General features: G+C 51.4%; 4 protein-coding genes across 4 annotated transcripts; 3 read left to right on the forward strand and 1 right to left on the reverse strand.

Annotated features, from left to right (window-relative positions):
* Window positions 1-33: 33 nt before the first annotated feature.
* Window positions 34-1,322, forward strand: ISF_09964 (GTPase effector domain, GED; the record flags this gene model as incomplete). Its single annotated transcript, XM_018853563.1, has 3 exons — window positions 34-672; window positions 727-967; window positions 1,015-1,322. 3 exons carry the CDS (start codon window positions 34-36, stop codon window positions 1,320-1,322), a joined length of 1,188 nt encoding a protein of 395 aa, XP_018699246.1.
* A 4,259-nt stretch (window positions 1,323-5,581) lies between these two features.
* Window positions 5,582-7,300, forward strand: ISF_09965 (transposase-like protein; the record flags this gene model as incomplete). The annotated part of the gene is made up of 1 exon (XM_018853564.1): window positions 5,582-7,300. One exon carries the CDS (start codon window positions 5,582-5,584, stop codon window positions 7,298-7,300), a length of 1,719 nt encoding a protein of 572 aa, XP_018699247.1.
* Window positions 7,301-9,088: 1,788 nt separating this feature from the next.
* Window positions 9,089-9,733, forward strand: ISF_09966 (hypothetical protein; the record flags this gene model as incomplete). Its single annotated transcript, XM_018853565.1, has 1 exon — window positions 9,089-9,733. The coding sequence occupies one exon, from the start codon at window positions 9,089-9,091 to the stop codon at window positions 9,731-9,733; it is 645 nt and encodes a 214-aa protein (XP_018699248.1).
* A 1,379-nt stretch (window positions 9,734-11,112) lies between these two features.
* On the reverse strand, window positions 11,113-11,505 carry ISF_09967 (hypothetical protein; the record flags this gene model as incomplete). The annotated part of the gene is made up of 1 exon (XM_018853566.1): window positions 11,113-11,505. One exon carries the CDS (start codon window positions 11,503-11,505, stop codon window positions 11,113-11,115), a length of 393 nt encoding a protein of 130 aa, XP_018699249.1.
* Window positions 11,506-17,401: the final 5,896 nt, after the last annotated feature.

Genomic DNA, 17,401 nt, shown 5'->3' on the forward strand with positions numbered 1-17,401 from the left:
GTTCAGAGTCTGAATCGAGGCTTTGCGGAAAAAATGGCCTTCGATGGTCGGCGATACGAAGTTGTAGAGGACGGCGAGGAAGTTGGGTCGGGACGCCACGGCCACCTGACTCGAGACGAATACATTGAAAAAATTGTTTTGGTGATTCAGAAAGGTCGAGGTAGAGAACTACCTGGTATGTTCAACCCAATGATTGTTACGGAACTATTCAAGGAACTCTCATCGCCGTGGGGAAAGATTGCCGAGGACCACGTCCTGGAAGTGTGGAAAGCGATTCGGCTGTCGTTGAACCACCTCGTCACTCACGTCGCCGACTCCACTACGGTCAAGTCGATCTTGGCCGGCGTCTTTGAGCCGCATCTGGATTCCTTGCTGAAGGTCCTGCGCGAAAGGCTCTCTGGGCTGCTGAAGCCACACCGAACCGGCCACCCCATCACCTACAACCAGTACTTTACGGAAACTCTACAAAGCATCCGCAAGGAGCGTGAAAAGTGCAGACTGGTCGCATTGATACAGGAGGAATTTGGGGCGGTTTCTTTGGGATCCAAAACCTCGATCAGCAGAACGATGGACTTTGGGCAGTTTCTTGAGCGACTGCTTGATCCGCGGGAGGCAGATATGGATCATTTTGCCGCTTCTGACGCACTTGACTGCCTGGATGCCTACTACAAGGTAAGACACCATCACGCGCCTATGGCAGCTTGAAGCTAACCAATGTTCGACTAGGTTGCTATGAAGCGATTTATAGACGACGTCGCGGTCGAGGTCATCGAGGCTTGTCTGTTGGGCAACCTAAGCGAAATCATGGATCCGACGTCCATTTTCACGATGAAGGACGCTGTCATCACCCAAATTGCTGCAGAGACGGAAGAGAGTCGTGCGGCACGTGCGGAGCTCGAGACGAAGCTGAAAGTCCTCAGCAACGGAAGTGAAATTTGCAAGACATTTGCAGCACTCTATGTCAATGGTAAGGCTGGTGTCCTGTCGGGTCGAGTGTCTTCTAACATTCTATAGCCCTGGACAACGAAAACGAGAGCAGCGACAACACGACCGATCGACTCAGTGATACTGGAAGCGAACAGTCTGCCACTGGTTCTGTAGCAACAGCGGGGAGCGATGTTGACCTAGCCGATAGCTCTGCTCCTGAGGCTGTACTGGCTGATGATCTGATCTATGAGGCGGAGCAGGTAGTTGAGCAGCCACATACCAAGTCGACTCCTGAATCGGTGGAGGATGTGTGGGGTGGCGTTTCATCCAAGAGCAAGAAGGCTAAGAAAAATCGGAAGAAAAGGGCAGTGTTTGATGAACCAAAGCTCGTTTAGGCAGAACCTACCCTTGAGGACGACAACTTCTCCATTACTTGGGGCGCGAAGACGAAGTAAACGGAAAGAAGTCATCGTGTAGCTTTCTGTTTCAGAACTGTCATAAACCGAAAATCCAATGTATTAGTGGCCGCACTGCGTCTGTTTTTCTGTCTCCTTTAGCGAGGCAATGGCAGGAAGCCCTCTCGCACAGTTTCTCTGTCATTTTCGCAAAGTTGCAGTAGAATGCGATGCATCGATCGATGCGCACCAGTCTATTATTATATCTGAGGGGGGTACCATCGATTCATCAACGCTGGCCTGCCACGTACAAAAACGGTGGTTAGCGTAGGGCAGTGGCTAGATGGCGTGGATCTCTATCATACTGGTCACTGGACGCGTCGAGGCACTGTCGTCGCTCGCTGCGAGTGACGCAAAGTGGGCGTGTCTGGCCGCGAGCTTGCCTGACAGCTGCGGATACCGGAATGTTACACTGCCTGCTGCCAATCCTGTCGCCATGGGCCGCAGCTGCCATGTGTTCCCGGGCCTAACAGCGGCGGTTACATGGAATACTATTTGTCCAGTGCGCATGATGCTCCAAGAAGGCATTCTTGACTAGCTACGCCGCGGAGTCGATGAGAAGTGCCTCGCTTGTACTGACCAGGAAATCTTTGTCAATGCAACCAAGACGCACAATATCATGACAGATGCCATTATTGCGAGTGTACCACAGTTTCTTTTTCATGTTATTCGAGGGAGGGATATCGTCCACACCACGCTGTGGACTTGGTCCTGAGAGCAATACCCAACGCCAACTCCCAGCCTCTTCCGAACCTACATGAGCCCGAGTCAACTGTGATATAGCATGAAGAGGTGGTAGGATACAAGTAGCAGACTGTTACTGTTTTATCCATGCCGTTCCTTGCGGAGCAGAAGAGCAAATTAGCAGGCGAGACGTGGTATGACACTGGACTCGGCACTTCTTTAGCCACCACTGCACTTTCGACAGACAACAAGTCGGTATTGTTTCAGGAAGACAAACAGCCCAATAGAATCCATTATGATTCCAGCGCAAGGAACAATGGAAGGAAGTGGCTGATGCGTATGAACAGCATTTACTCTGCTACTTGAGGTTTTAATATAGAACCTGTGCACGGTCGCGGTCGCGTCCGCGTTAAATGAATGCTACCAGCAGTGCTATTCGATTGGTGGCTAGCTGAGCGTGGACCAATCAGATTATTCTACTCTACCCCCTGTCGGGTTTGTCCAACTCTACCCCCCGCAAGCAGGTTTTTGCAATCCAACTCTACTAGAGTTTCTGCACAATGGGTTAGTACTGTATGCCTTTAAAGGCCATCTCTATCTGTAAGGCCTGTCGCCAACTGGCGTCGGAGTCCTAGAACGTATGACATGCGTCCGAGTTGTTCAAGAAATCATTTGTCCCCCAATGTACCACGTACAACTTCCTATGAGTCTTGCGCTGGGCTCGTTTCCCTATCACAAACATCCTTGGCTCAGACGGACTCTTTCGACAGCTCAGCCTCAGGGAGGGAAGTTGTTTCTAGCGGCTGGCACGATGAGAAAATCCGGCGAAAAGTGCAAGAGTAGCGCTACTGGTCCAAAAGCATGATTGCAAGTGTCAACGTGGATGGCCCAAAGGGCTAGGGGGGGAACTTGGGGTAACGAGAGCTCTGCCGGACAGAATTGCGAACTGACGGCTGTTAGTCTTCCTTTATCCATTTTAGAACCCCGCTTATTACGACTATAGAACGATAAGACGGTCCACATTCATTTGATCGTGATCGCATAAAAATTCAGTAGCTGGCTCCCAGTCATGGAGTGACGAGCCCGATTGAGCGATGCGTGTGGCGTGTGCCTCAGCGGCGGGGCCATCCTGCAAGACCAACCGGAACGAGGGTAACGGGCGAAGATAACCACTGGAAGCTGCGTCTCTCCAACATACATATGCAACCCGACGTGTCCTTATATGATTGGCCGAATTAGCAAAGGCTTGTGCCTGCTGGGTACGATGACTTGTCACTGTTGCAACCCGATCCAGAACCCGAAACATAAACCTCTGCCTCATCGTCCATCATAGTCCACTCCGAGTATGCCCAAGTCCAAAAAGAAATCGCTCCTGTATGGGTACTACGAGCCTGAAACAGAGGAGAAAGTCGAAAAGGAATTTGAACCAGAAGAGACAAAGGAGTTACACTTCTTGGAACATATCAATACTGGCATGTCTGCTCCAAATGCAGAGGCTGGCAAACAGCCCCTGAATCAGGCGGCGAAAGCGTCAGTATCATTTGCGGTGTTCTTTTTCATTGCTGATATTTAGCATAAAGCTCATTCAACAATGCAAAACTTTCCGACGTAACGATTTATATCCGCACAAAACAGGGCGCGACAGAGTTGCCAGCTCACAGCTTTGTGCTAGCAGCATTAAGTTCGTACTTCAGACGTGCGCTGGAGGGTCAATTTGCAGAGAGCGCAAGCAAAGAGTTTACATTTGACCAGGATAGTCCGCATGCGTATTGGCGCGTGTTTGAATACATGTATACCGGGGACTATTCTGATGAACCAGCGAAGCTCGAAGCTTTTGAAGGTCGTTGTTTCTACCCAGCAAAAAACTCCTGCTGACTGACCACAGACGAACCAGATGATGAAGAGTTATCGCGCGATGTCCGAGTTTACAACTTGGCAGAATATTTCGAGCTTGACAGCTTGAAGCAGCATGCATCGGAACGGTTCGGCTCCAAAGTTCTAAAGCTATGGGTCAGTGACAGGTTTCCTGACTGTATCCGCAATGTCTACCATTCAACCACAAAGAGTGGCGGACTTTCACTTAGAACTACTGTTGTTTCGGAAGTGAAAAATCATATTGCAGCTTTGTGGGCGCAGCAGGGGTTTAGGGAGTTGTATCGCGAGGGGGGCGACTTCACAGAAGATGTCATGGATAAGATACTGAACTTGTAGTGGTTTTCATAAGCAGTTGGTAGGTCTCTGAGCAATTATCGCTTGTGGATAGAAGAGTGATGTGCTGCACAGAACTTGTGATGTACTTGATCACCGTCCCCCGCTATGTACCTCCTCGCAGCCGATGCATAACCTTCATAGGTGGACGTAATACAGTTCCTAGCGGTACAGCACTGCACAAAACAGCATACTGCCTTAGAATAAATGCTGGGTGTCGTCGATGCTGAACACCTTAATGCGAAGAGCGCATGGCGAGCAAGTGCTGGAACAGTAACTCTGGAATAAACGAGAAAATGCTCTCACCTCACTACCGAGAGTGAAAGCGTTCCAACGAGCGACGGGAGTAGACTCTGCCAGTAAAAGAATGAATTCGATCTATGCCCAGTTAGGGATTATTCTCAAAGAAACGCAAAACACTACCATGTATCTATCGTCGTGGGTATTGAGGAGCTCAGCGGGTGCTATACTACAGAGCTGATGGGATCACATGGCGTGACAAGATGCATAAGCTTAAATCGCCCATTATTTTTAAGGTCGCCCACCATCACCTGCCGCACCATCCTTGCGACGTGACAAGAATCTTGAGTTGAAGCTTTACGCGCATTGCCAAATGTATTGCCTCTTGGCTACAGCTTTCTTCATGTCAATGCCCAAGAAGATATCATGTGTCTCGTCCAATTAGGTCTGAACATGTTGAACGCAGCTAATACGGCTGCAACGAGATTTCTGGCCCAGGAGTCTAGAGGACGGCGGCGGAATGCTGCAAACTTTTGCATCGATACTGGCTGTATTTCCGATCGCCGCTCGCCAATATCGGCCACAGGTACCTGGCCGTTGAGTTTAACGGAGCTAGAGCTACGAATTTATAGCTGGTTCTATTTACCAGCATCAGACATCACAGTGTTGCTAATAATATGGTAACATGACAATATACGGCTGTACATACATATGACAAGCACAACCATCATATTGTAGCAATACAATATGACCATCCGCATATTGTGACAATACAATATAGATATCGTCGTATTGGCAGTATATTATTTATACTGTTTATATTGCTAGGACTTGGCCAAAACTTTCAAGAGTAAAAACATGATGTAGGGTAGCGGTCGACACGTGTTTGATGAATGCCTCACACCCTTAAATGAAGGCTGTGTAAGCGGCTCTAATCAGAAGGGCCATTTTACGGAAGAGCATCACACCATGCCCATTCACTGTCACGCCTTACACTGTTGCTCTTGCTTGAAAAATGGTTGCGCGTTTGCCGCTACGTGCACTCCACGTTCCACAACACCGTCTCGATGCCTCAACAACGCCTCGACTTCACCCCAACCTCACGACAGTTTACCCCGGCACAATCGAATAGCGACCTAGCCCTCTCCAACTCCGCGTTGCGCGACTCGGACGAGGGCAACGCGTCCAACTGCTTATCACCATTGCTCCACCTACTCTCATCATCTTCAGCACTGTGCCTCAAGCCAAGGACGTCGTGGGTTTTCTCGCATATGCCGGACGAAGACAGGGAGACCAGATACTATAACCAGCGAACGGGCAAGGAGGAATGGCGCTGCCGTCACTGCAACAAGACATATTCCTGCTCCGGCGGCACCGCAACTCCGGCTAAGTATCTGACAGGCCCTCCGCCAGAGGGCCATGGTCTCTCGAGGGGCGCTCCTCGAACATCCAAGGTGGTCAACATACGGGTGATTCTCGAACAAGCTCAGCTTACGGCCGAGGAGAACCCGCGGAAGCGCCGTCGCCTGAACGATCAAGCAGGTGACTCGGTTGTCCCTGACCAACTCGAAGCATTATATGTGAGGTTTATTTCGGCCTGTTCTCTGCCATTTCGTCTCGTCGAATGTCCCGAGTTTCGAGCGCTCCTATTGTACCTCAACGACGACGTTGATACGTGGCTGCCCGACACGCACGAGACGGTCAAGAAATGGATAATGCGACAGTTTGATGCGGAGAAGGCAAGAATAAAGCAGGGAATACAGGCGGCCAAGTCAAGAATTCACATCAGCTGCGATCTTTGGACGTCACCTAATTGCCTGGCCATACTCGGCATAGTCGCACATTACGTCACAGAAGACGGACAACTAGAGCATCACACGTTGGCCCTAAAAGACATTGACAGCGAACACAACGGCTCTCACCTTGCGGCAGCAGTCTTGGACGTGGTGGAGGACTGGGGCTTCGCGTCAAAGCTTGGGTATTTCATGATGGATAATGCTGCGAATAACGACACGATGATGACGTCGCTCTCTCTCGACCTCCTACGCCGATTTGACATTTACCACGACCCAAAAGTCCACCGCCTTCGCTGTCAGGGTCACATTATCAACCTTGCCACCAGGGCTTTCCTCTTTGTTAACGATAAAGAGACGCTCGAACTTGACGGTTCCAGGAACAGTGCATCTTTGAAGGACATACAAGCTTGGCGGGAACGGGGGCCATTTGGTAAGCTGCGTAACTTCGTTGTATTCATCCAACGGAGCGTGCAGCGGAGCCGCAGGTTTCTCGCTCTGAGCGGCAACCACAAGCTCGCGCGAGACAATGACACAAGATGGAGCTCATGGTACAGTATGCGGACAGCGCTGAACCTTCGCAAGGCAGTTGATGGTTATGTTAATAAATGGAAGGAAGCTGAGTGCGCCGGGGACGAGCTGTCCGCAGATGATTGGGCTGTCCTAGAAAAGAAAAAGGCCTTTTTGGAGAAGCTAAAAATGACTACCAAGGCTCTTGAGTCGTCTTTCCTTACTCTTGATCATGTTCTATTGGCCATGAACTTTATGCTTGGCCAGTTTGGAGCAGGGAAGGCCGCCAGTCGTGATGATCGCATGATGAGTCCAATGTACAACTCTGGGTGGGCGAAACTGGACAAGTACTATTGTCTCACTGATGAGTCGCCTGCCTATCTGGCCGCCATAGTGTTACACCCTTCGCATAAGTGGCACTACGTACAGGAAAACTGGAGAAAGGATTGGTTTGAACCAGCAAAGGCGTTGGAGACCCATTGAGTCGTCTCTGTCATTTTCTCATACCGTGTTGCCGGCAACAAACGAGTTCTTTGGATTGGAGGAATAAACACCTTCAGCTGGCACTCATCACGGATGAATATGAGCGCTACTGTCAGGCCGAGCGGACGTATGGCTTCAGGAGCGCACTTTCATGGTGGCCAGAGGAGACGCAGCAAAAGAACCACCCTAACCTGAGTAAAATGGCGGTCAACATTCTGTCTATTCCGGCACTGTCTGCCAAGCCTGAACGGCTATTCTCTGGTTGCCGGTGACAGATCGTCGTAACCGGCTGGGAAGTGATGTGATGGAAGTGCTAGAGTGCTTGAATTCGTGGCTGGATACACGACTTTCAAGAGAGACATGTGTAAGTGGCGTTTGGCCAATGATGGCTCATTGACGGGAGTCACGTGTGGTATATTGTGTATATTGTGATACGGGCAATATTTTGGGTTCCTGGCAATCAAGGGACTACTTCTCAATAGTTCGAGGTCTCATTGCTGGACGGGTGCTCTTATTCGCGTTGAAGCAGAAGCGATGGAGAGTCAACTACGGCCTTGACGGTAGCCGCATCAAAATACAAAGTTGGCTGTTCCCTACCGAGCAAAGGACTGCCCGTCACCTAGGTCTGAATTCAGCCAGCCCGACGTGGTTATTCTTTTGACTTGTCTCTGTTACTACTACGAAGGCCTGTCATATAAGAAACTCGTTGCTACTTTCGACCACGTGATGCGATCCGATCAAGCCGACATTGAGTATCAGGAGTGGGTTAAAGACACTCCAGAGTTGGCTACCGCTTTTCGCAGACTGGGTGGTGTCAATATCCAAGACATCGGCCAGCTTACTCAACAAGTGTTCCCGCCACTTCGCTACGCCAAAAGCACTATCGATTACTTTCTCTCACATCTCGTGTTTCCTAAAGAGATGAAAGAATTCTCACACAAGCTTTCAGCGTCGGGCTGGGACCTCGGGCAACAGAAGCATTACCCTACCACGGGCTTCAGCGGGACCAATGACTCTCGCCACGTCCTTCCCCTCGACATGAAGCAGCTTGACATTGATGAGCAGATTCACACCAATGCATTGATACTTGAAAAACTGCTACGAGAAGAACAAGGTTTATCTCCTAAAGTCAGCCACTCACTGGGCATCAGAAGTTCAAAGATGAGTTTTCTGTCATCGACAATCTTTTTGAATTTGTGGCGGATATTGAAAACGAGGTTCATGTTATTCTTGATGTGAGTGCCCAGGTTCTGGAGCTTACAAATGTTAAAGTTGCTACGGGATGGCTAGAACTTCTGCCCGAGGGTCATCAAGACGCTGTCGGCCTTTTTTATAATAACGACGGCATTTGCGTCATTGATCGCAAAGGAACTGTGGAGAGCCTGGGGCTCGTCATACAGTGACCAGCTTGATCGTTGCCTCGTCTTCCTTGAACAAGCGCATACTCGCAGAACCGATTTCAAACTTCCCAAAATCTACAGGGCCGCAGTCACCATAAGCCCAGAGATCACAAAGCATGGACCCGTCCAAGCTTGCATGAGAATGCGCAAACTGGGAAGCGGCCAGTCTGTTGTGTTTTGCCTATCGCAGGAAATACAATTCCGTGTCAACCGCACAGTGGGCAACGCGCAGGATGATGGAATTACCGTCGACGACGTTTTGCGATGGTCCATTTACGAGACACATGCTGACCTGCATCGGGTGATGCCACTATGGGCCATTCAGGGGTCACGGTTCGAGCGACAGAAGGAAACATGGGCGAGGTCAAAGACGCCTTTTGGTATCAAGATGTCTCAAGAGCAAGCCAAGGAATTCCTTGAGGAAGGATCGCAGACAATAGAGTACCGATATCGACCGACCGCCCACAATACCGCAGAAGAACTCCAGCTAAAACTTGGATGTTTGCATTTTGATTTCGAGGAAAGCGAGACCATGGCTGCTATTCGGTCACGCTGCGAGGACTTTGGCGTGTCGAGCTCTCGTTCGGCTGTTCTTCAAGAAGAGCAGGAAAAGGAGCTGGCACCCGAGGTTGAACAAGAGCGCCAAATTCAGCGGCCTAAGCCAGCGGCCCCGGAACTGCATGAGATACATCAAGATGTCATCAGCTTTATTCGCGATGGCACAATACGCGCTAGGTCGCCTGCTTTCTCTTCGGCCGTCCTTTCCCTCTCCGACACGAGCGTCGGCGACACATCCAAGCTGTTCCATTTTCCTGGCTCTCTCCTCGTCAATGCCGACTTTGCACGAACAGTCAAGATAATCACTTCGCAAAAGAAGTTGCCGGGCGCTCGCGACTCCTATCAGCGGCCCGTTCAATGGGTCCTCACAAGCTGGTGTACTGCGGCGGGAACGAGGGCTGCGATCATCAGCCCGCACGAGGCGCATGAGCTTATACCGGAAATCATGCGGTCAACTCACGGCGGAGGATTTTGATGAGACGGAGTGAAGCGGTATAACCGTAAGCGTTACGTACAATTTGTAGGACGTTTTCTTTGATGCTTCGGTGATGCTTCAGGAGAATTCTAGCGGCTTCGGTTTTGATCCAGGTAAATTTCTGAGTGTTTGGAAAACAAGGAATTAAGGTGGCGTTTCTTATGAGAGACATGCATGAGTAGTGGTAGGCCGCTCGAGCCGTGGTGAAGCTGTATATATTCCCGCGCACGTACTTGTACCATAAAGTAAACCTTGTCCGTAACGACGCATCGTCCTTCAGGCCAGTTTGATGCCCATCATGGAATCGATGGGTGACGATGATGAAGAGCCGACAATCGACCCCCGCATGCTCCTTATCCGTCCCGGCCCAGCCGATGCCGCCATCTTGCATTTAGCCCAAGCGGTGCTCCCCGTGTCTCCCCAAATGACTCGACTCCACCCGCAGCCACCATCTGAGGAAGACCAGGATAAAACCGGTCCCGCGCCGCCTGCGGTTACGCCGATTCATGTTGACGGCGCGCATTATTGAAATGCCTTTTCCGCATCATCGAGTCGACAGATATCCGCGTGTGCAGCTCTGAGGATGAGTTGCGAGGTAGTGCCGACTTGGCGGCACCCGGGGACGGAGGTAGAGCTAATTAAAAGTGGCAAAATGGAAGAGTACATATCAAAGTTCACGGAGAGAATGGGGGGCGAGTGGAAATTTCCGGAGATGGTGATGCCGTGGGAGAGCGAGAAGTACAAAGGTACAGATGGGCTGTACCGGTGTCCAGAGGCGGAATGCGCTGGTAACGCTGAATATGAATATGGCAGAGATCTCCGGTACGCTCCTCGCTCCTGTATGTTTCCAGAACCTTCGTTACTAACACGATGGGTGTGTTTGAGTCGTCATGCCAAGAGGCACTTCAAGCCCGTGCTTTGTCCCGCTGGCAACTGCGGCCAAGACCGTACCGCTGAGCAAAAGGAGATGAAACGGCATTTCCGGGAGATTCACGCTAGCCACACGATTCAAAAACCCTGCTGCCCTGTCCCAGGTTGCGGGAGTTACTTTCTGCGTCCCGAGTCGGTACATAGACATGTTTTACAGCAGCATCCTGGCTTCGCGGAGGAGGGGTGAACATTCTGATATGCGGAATTGAGCCAATCTAACTACCAGTCAATCATTTACAATTTAACACTAAATCTTGCTGACTATAAAGATAAGCCGCCTTCTTCGTCATCAGTCTCTTGGACGCTGTTGCTGGGCTGAAGAAGTCTCTCCACATGCAGCACGTCATCAAGCAGTCCGTTCAGCATACCGACTAGATCTGCCGTGTCTTGTCCCGCAAACCCGTCGTCGAGTCTGCATGCCACCCCGATGGATGGCTCCGCCTTAATATCTACCCCAATGCCTCATTTCTTGCCGCCAGCGTAATCTTGATCATCAGATCCTGCTGCCGATTCGACGCGAGGTCACCCTTGCGAAAGTCCGTAATCGTGGGCGGACCCCAGCTGAGGTAGACCTTCTCGTGTGATTCCGTAATGACCATTGTGGCAGGGTGGTGTTCAAAGTACAGCGGGCAGGCGAAACAAGCAGGCTTGCTGGAGTACACGTAGCGGTCACTGTCGAGGAACTTGAGCTTGTGCTTGTAAAAGTGCTCGAAGACCTCGACTTCGCTGTGCACCACAGGGTTGCATTTACGATAGGAGTTCATGTAGCGCGTCAAGGGCCAGAGACGAGAGTTCCGTTCCATGTCTTCCAGGATTTTTTGCGTGCGGGTGTAGGTCCCCATCGTTGCCTGCACGGAACATGCGGCGCAGGATTCGCGGCAGGGTGATGTGATGGTCAGCTAAAGGCTTGGGGACGCATTTGAGGGGAGGGATGACCTCGACAGGAGCGCGGGAGAATATCTCTCATCAGCAAGCCGTCGCGAAGTAGCGAGAGCGGCTTGTTGGCGCGCGAAGACAAGCTTCCGATGGCGTGCCGGGCTCTGGCCAAGCAGCCGCCCTGGCCATGCGGCAGTCTCCCTTGCGCGGCGTAGTTGTACCGCTGTCGCCTTTCCTCCTGCTCTAGTCTTGTCATGATTCCTGACGTGGAGGCTCGACAGATGCCCAGGCATACATGAAAGTGGCTGGCGGTTGTGTCAGTCCCTCTGAGCAGCAGTGAACGCAGCCAGTCGACAAAATCGCTATCTGTAAGTTCTTGTAGCTCAGTTCTCTTCCAGGTCTACCGCACTTCCAAGGCGCATTCACTTATCGTTGGCTGTTTCTGGCTTTCCAGCTCATGAAGTCACGCCAGCACAGCCCTCGTCAAGGCTGAGATGCACGCCGCGATACGCATCCTCGCATGCTCCAAGCATCTCTCCCGAATCTACGCATAAGATCCGGTTTCTCCTCTTCCTTTGCTTTCGCATACTGCAGTAGCATTGTCAACGACCTCTCCAGTCTCCTTGCACTTCTTCGCGTTCTTCGACGCCGCAGAAACACAAATCGCCTTCATCAACTCCGCCCACCTCTGCCACTACCAACGCCGTGAACATCAGTGGCCCCTTCTGCCCGTTACATGAAGGCAAGGTTGCGCACCACGTCGCGTGAGACGGGGTACGGCGCGTGCAGGGCGCGCGTGTCGTCCAGGCTGTCAAGGAGGAGAAAGGCCTCATAATAGCGGGAGAGGAGGCGGCTGTAAGGATCTATACGGGGCTTGCCGGTTCGGCCCTGCTCCCTGTCCGCTTTCAGCTGCGGAGTCAGGCGCTGGGGCGACCCTTTCTCTTGTCGCCGAGAATCAGTTGCTACTGCGCATGCTCTACTAAGGATGTTGTGAACTTTGGGGACGTTTGGCAAGGCTATCGGCAGAGGCTATCTGCAGTGGTTTCTGTCCCCAATTCTATTACAAATCGGTAGCTATTCTATTACTCGAGGCATAGCAGCGGCTCACAGGGGACGCACTTTGCGTCTTGACCGTTGGTCGCAAATGTGCAAGATTTGCAGCCTGCAGCGCAACCTTGTTGCCGCGAGCCCGTTTAGCTACGGTAGCGGGCCGGGCCATAGCTATGTCGCGTTATAGGCACATCTCACTGCGGAGTGCAAAATCCAATGGGTCGCAGGTGTTGACTGTTGCTCAAGAGGGTCTATAGGTGATGTCGCGACCAAAAGATGGGCCATGGCCGGTGGGAAGGACTGAGTCGTGTGAGGTATGTCTGTTGATGGTTACTTTGGTGGTGCAGCTGGCTGAAAGGTCTGGGGAGCTTACTTTGCGTAGGTAAGCAGGCAAGGCAAAACGGGTTCCAGCAGGCGGCAGCACGATGAGGTTCGCGACCAGAACAGCGGCGTACCAGTATTCGTGTCAAGATGCTGGGCGTGTCGAGATGCTCAGCGTGTCGAGTTGATTGTCGTATCTTTTTGGCAGCCCGCTTTGTGGTGTCAGGCCGACCCACACACGCCGAGGCCTGCATAGTCCTATCTTAAATCAGAAAAAATCAGAAAAGTAAGCCACATACATACAATACTGAGTGATGTGCCGCTTGCAGCGAGCAAGTGCGTGTACGCTGACAAGTGCCGCATTCAGGCAGAGGATCGTCATCTAGGACAGACACTTGAAAAACTGACTTTCTGCTCGCTCCAACGGGACTGTTTGAGCTTGATTATGTGTGAAGAATTGTACTTTCTAGTTGGTGAGTTAACTATCAATAATGCGCTCGTGAAAATACTGGGCCGGTATGCGCAACAGGTCACCGTCCTCGTTTGGTTGACCTCCTTCCCCCTCTTGTTGGCCTGGCATCTGACTGGTTGCCGTTCTAGGCAACTAGTTTAGCCACTTCTCTCGGTCGGCTCGGTGTGCCCCAAGCCGTCGTGCCCATGCCGTCCACCACAGACCGCTGTGCGCATATCGCCCTGAAGACCGTCGAAGAATACCTCCTCGGCTTAGGAAGGCACTCCGCTGACACCTAACAAATTTTTCTCGCTGTGCCTCCAGGCAGCGTGAACTCTTGGGACTAAAAGTCAGGCTGCAGGTGGGTAAGAGGGCTGACGGAGTCCGTTGAGCAAGGAGCATGCCCAAGTGCAAATTTACATGGTGTGACAACTGTGGACGATGTTGGTGGCGTTTCTCTCGATATTGATGGCTTGTTCCTGTCCCGCTTTTCATCTTACCCCGTTACAACACAACCGTTCGTCATTTTCCCTTGCTTATCAGTAGTTCGGCGTTCGCTTTTTTGCCACGATTACTACCAGTGAGTTGGCCTGTTGTGTTGGGGCGTTGAAGGGTCACCTTCACGCGCGCCGCTCGCTGTTACAACACTAACGGATGTTCACGGAGTAAAATGGACGAAGCTCAGGCGGAGTACACGCAGGCTGACGCCCTAGACATTTACGGCACTGTCTCCGTTCTGGCTTATGCTCTCCTGAGATCGATCCTCTACAGGACCGCTGAGCAAGGATTCAGTATCAAGATCCAACAACCGGCGAGTCCCCGACTGTGAGCGGGTGGCGGAGGTGCTGAGTTTTGTGCGACAATTATCTCTCAAGTGGTACCGTGGGTGGATAATTTGTAAGTTGGTTGTCCACTCATACTACCAAGTAGCCTATACTGTCCTGGCGTGGCCGAGCCTGATGCTGCGTCTATACAAATAGATGTTGGACCAACGCAAATTCCAAAGTGTCAGCATTTCATTTTTACGTTCACCTTCATCTTTACGTTCACCTTCATCTTTACGTTCACCTTCATCTTTACGTTCACCTTCATCTTTACGTTCACCTTCATCTTTCTTTACGTTCACCTTTACGTTCACCTTCATCTTTACGTTCACCTTCATCTTTACGTTCACCTTCATTCTTAACACACAGTAACAATGCCGGTGTTGTTCGGAACCTACCACAAGCCTCTAGTGCTTCAATTTGCCAAAGAAGACTCTCCGGCTGAGGGTATGGTCGATCTACTCTATCTACGAGTGTTGTGTGAAATTTCTACATTCCTTCGGCAGGACACAGCAACGATATTGGAAGATGACGGCCCACTGCAGCCAACATCAGATGCAGATGCGATGGATGCCTCAGACTGGGAACGCATTCGTCACCGATACTTCAAGTTGGAACATTCAAAGTTACCGTCTGCGTGCGTTTTCAGCCCCGAGCGCGATGTCCTATGGTTCAGCCATGAGACTGATAACCACGACCTGAATGAAATGGCCCCATACTACGGCACGCAGTTGGGCACGATTCGCAACGTCATATTCGAGGAGACAGACTGGGATAACGCGCAGAAGTGTTTAACACAATTGGCGTATTTTCCTGGCGTCCAGACAGTCTACGTATGGCTGGACAGTTATCGATTCCAATCTGGCGCTCTTATCACAGACCAGGAGGGATACTACAAGAGAGCTCGAGATCTTATACAGAGGGACATAGGCCTTCTTCGCGACCACGATGTACTTGTGGAGTACATCGACTGTAATGGGGGAGTATATGGTGGCTTTCGGGTGCGGAAGGATATCTAGTTGGCATGTGAGCCTGAAAAAGCTTCCGGTTGGGTATCTGGCATGTCGCCCGGTGCGGTGAAAAAAGGAACTGTGTGTGGGAAGTCGGGTTCAACCGCGACTTCTCCGCTAAAAGTAGAAACCAGATATGTGGCTCAACCCACAACAAGCAACATTTTGAGCAGTACAAGTATTAAATATGACATTGATTCGCAAGATTCTAGTGACATGCAGACATTTACAAGACTGTTTACAACCTGTGACGTCAATCATTCAAGAAAGAGCAACTGCAATTGTTGGAGCTTGTTGCCTTGTAGCAGCAGGTAACCCCCAAAACGGACTATGTTCAAGTCATCATGTTTCTCGTGGTCGGTTGGCATCTAAGAAACATGCATGAGATCAAACTGGGGGAGAAGGAGAAAAAGCTCGGTCTGTGCAAGTCGAGTAGAAGGCAATGGAGCCATTCAGGCCACCAGGTTTATTGTTCAATGCCCAGTGCATGTACAATTCCAGTTAGGGGGGCGAGGCAAGCGCGGGTATAGTGATGGACCTATTGAGAAACTCAAGCGCGTTGCCCTCGTCAGACCAGCCGTAACGCCCAGATCCTGAGAAAGAACCAACAAAATGAGAAGTAGGAATTAAGCAGCGGCATAAGTTCGTGTCGCCAGGATACCTCCAGTCCGGCGCTGACATGTTCCGGTATGAAGACCTGCATACCGTCGTGCTCGCCAATTACATAAACATACATTGACTGGCTGTATCGTGAGCCAGGGCCGCTCTCCCAATAGCCTTCGTCAGCATTATGATATCTGCAAATGCTGGTGGGAGCGGCATAGCCGACATGTCTCATGCTGTCTAGCAAGCGCTATTCGTTATGGTCGTAGTGCGCCAATGCAGAGGCCAGATCTGGACAGCAGTGCTACCGCCTAGTAGTTGAGCTCTAGGTGGACAGCTGCTCTCAGTATGAGTTCTGTGGCACCGGTCTCGAATACTGTAAATCTGGTGCCGGAGAGGTAATGGCGAGCGACAACGGCGATCGTGGCGACCATATCCACAAAAATAATGCCAATGGCTCGATTTACGATTCGGAGACGCGGAGGGCTGCCACCGCATCTGATATGAGTATGGAGCGCGCAACATCAGCAGCTCACAGGAGACGCACTTTGCATCTTGACACTTGGTCGCAAATGTGCAAGATTTGGAGCCTGCAGCGCAACCTTGTTGCCGCGAGCCCGTTTAGCTACGGTAGCAGGCCGGGCCACGGCGCTGCCAATATCTATGCCGCGTTCTAAGGCACATCTCACTGCGGAGTGCAAAATCCAATGGGACGCAGGTGTTGACTGTTGCTCAATAGGGTCTATAGGTGATGTCGCGACCAAAAGATGGGCCACGGCCTATGGGAAGGATTGGGTCGTGTGAGGTATGTCTGTTGATGGTTGCTTTGGTGGTGCAGCCGGCTGAAACGTCTGGGGAGCTGACTTTGCGCAGGTAAGCAGGCAAGGTGAAACGGGTTCCAGCAGGCGGCAGCACGGTGAGGTTCGCGACCAGAACAGCGGCGAACCAGTAATCGTGTCAAGATGCTGGGCGTACCGAGATGCTCAGCGTGTCGAGTTGATTGTCGTGTCTTTTTGGCATCCCGCTTTGTGGTGTCAGGCCAACCCACACACACCGAGGCCTGCATAGTCCTATTTTAACTCGGAAAATTCAGAAAAGTAAGCCACATATGGCAATATAATCAGGAATTTTGAGAAGAAAGAAAAAGAGTTCAAGCCGCGATTGGGGGATATTCTGATGAGAGGCCCATGTCTCGAAAGCGCCTGTGTAATTCATGGGCCTGGGCAGTAGAGCGAAGGAGCGGCTGCCATCCATCCTCTTGGTGTGCTGATCCGTCATCGGCACGTCGGGCTAAAGTGACAATGATACACGTCGTACAGCCTCGGACAAGGATCGTCAAGGGGAAATTGCCAGTTGGGCCAAGTTGGCGCTGTGACATGTCCGGGGACGACTTTGCTCCGGCCATTCGTCCCCTCTGCACTGCTCAACAGAGCTTGGCCGTTTGGTTGGCAGTTAGTGGCAAACTACCCTAGCGTACTCCGACAAGAAATGCAGTGTAGACCAGGCTGCAGGGGCCTACCTGGGAGTCTGTGCGGCTTGCGTTCGCCAACGCCGCAATATGAACTGGCCGTTGGCCACAGCCATGCAGCAGCCATGACAAATC

The sequence above is a fragment of the Cordyceps fumosorosea genome (assembly GCF_001636725.1).
Source record: "Cordyceps fumosorosea ARSEF 2679 chromosome Unknown scaffold_112, whole genome shotgun sequence".
In the NCBI taxonomy this organism is placed as follows: domain Eukaryota; kingdom Fungi; phylum Ascomycota; class Sordariomycetes; order Hypocreales; family Cordycipitaceae; genus Cordyceps; species Cordyceps fumosorosea.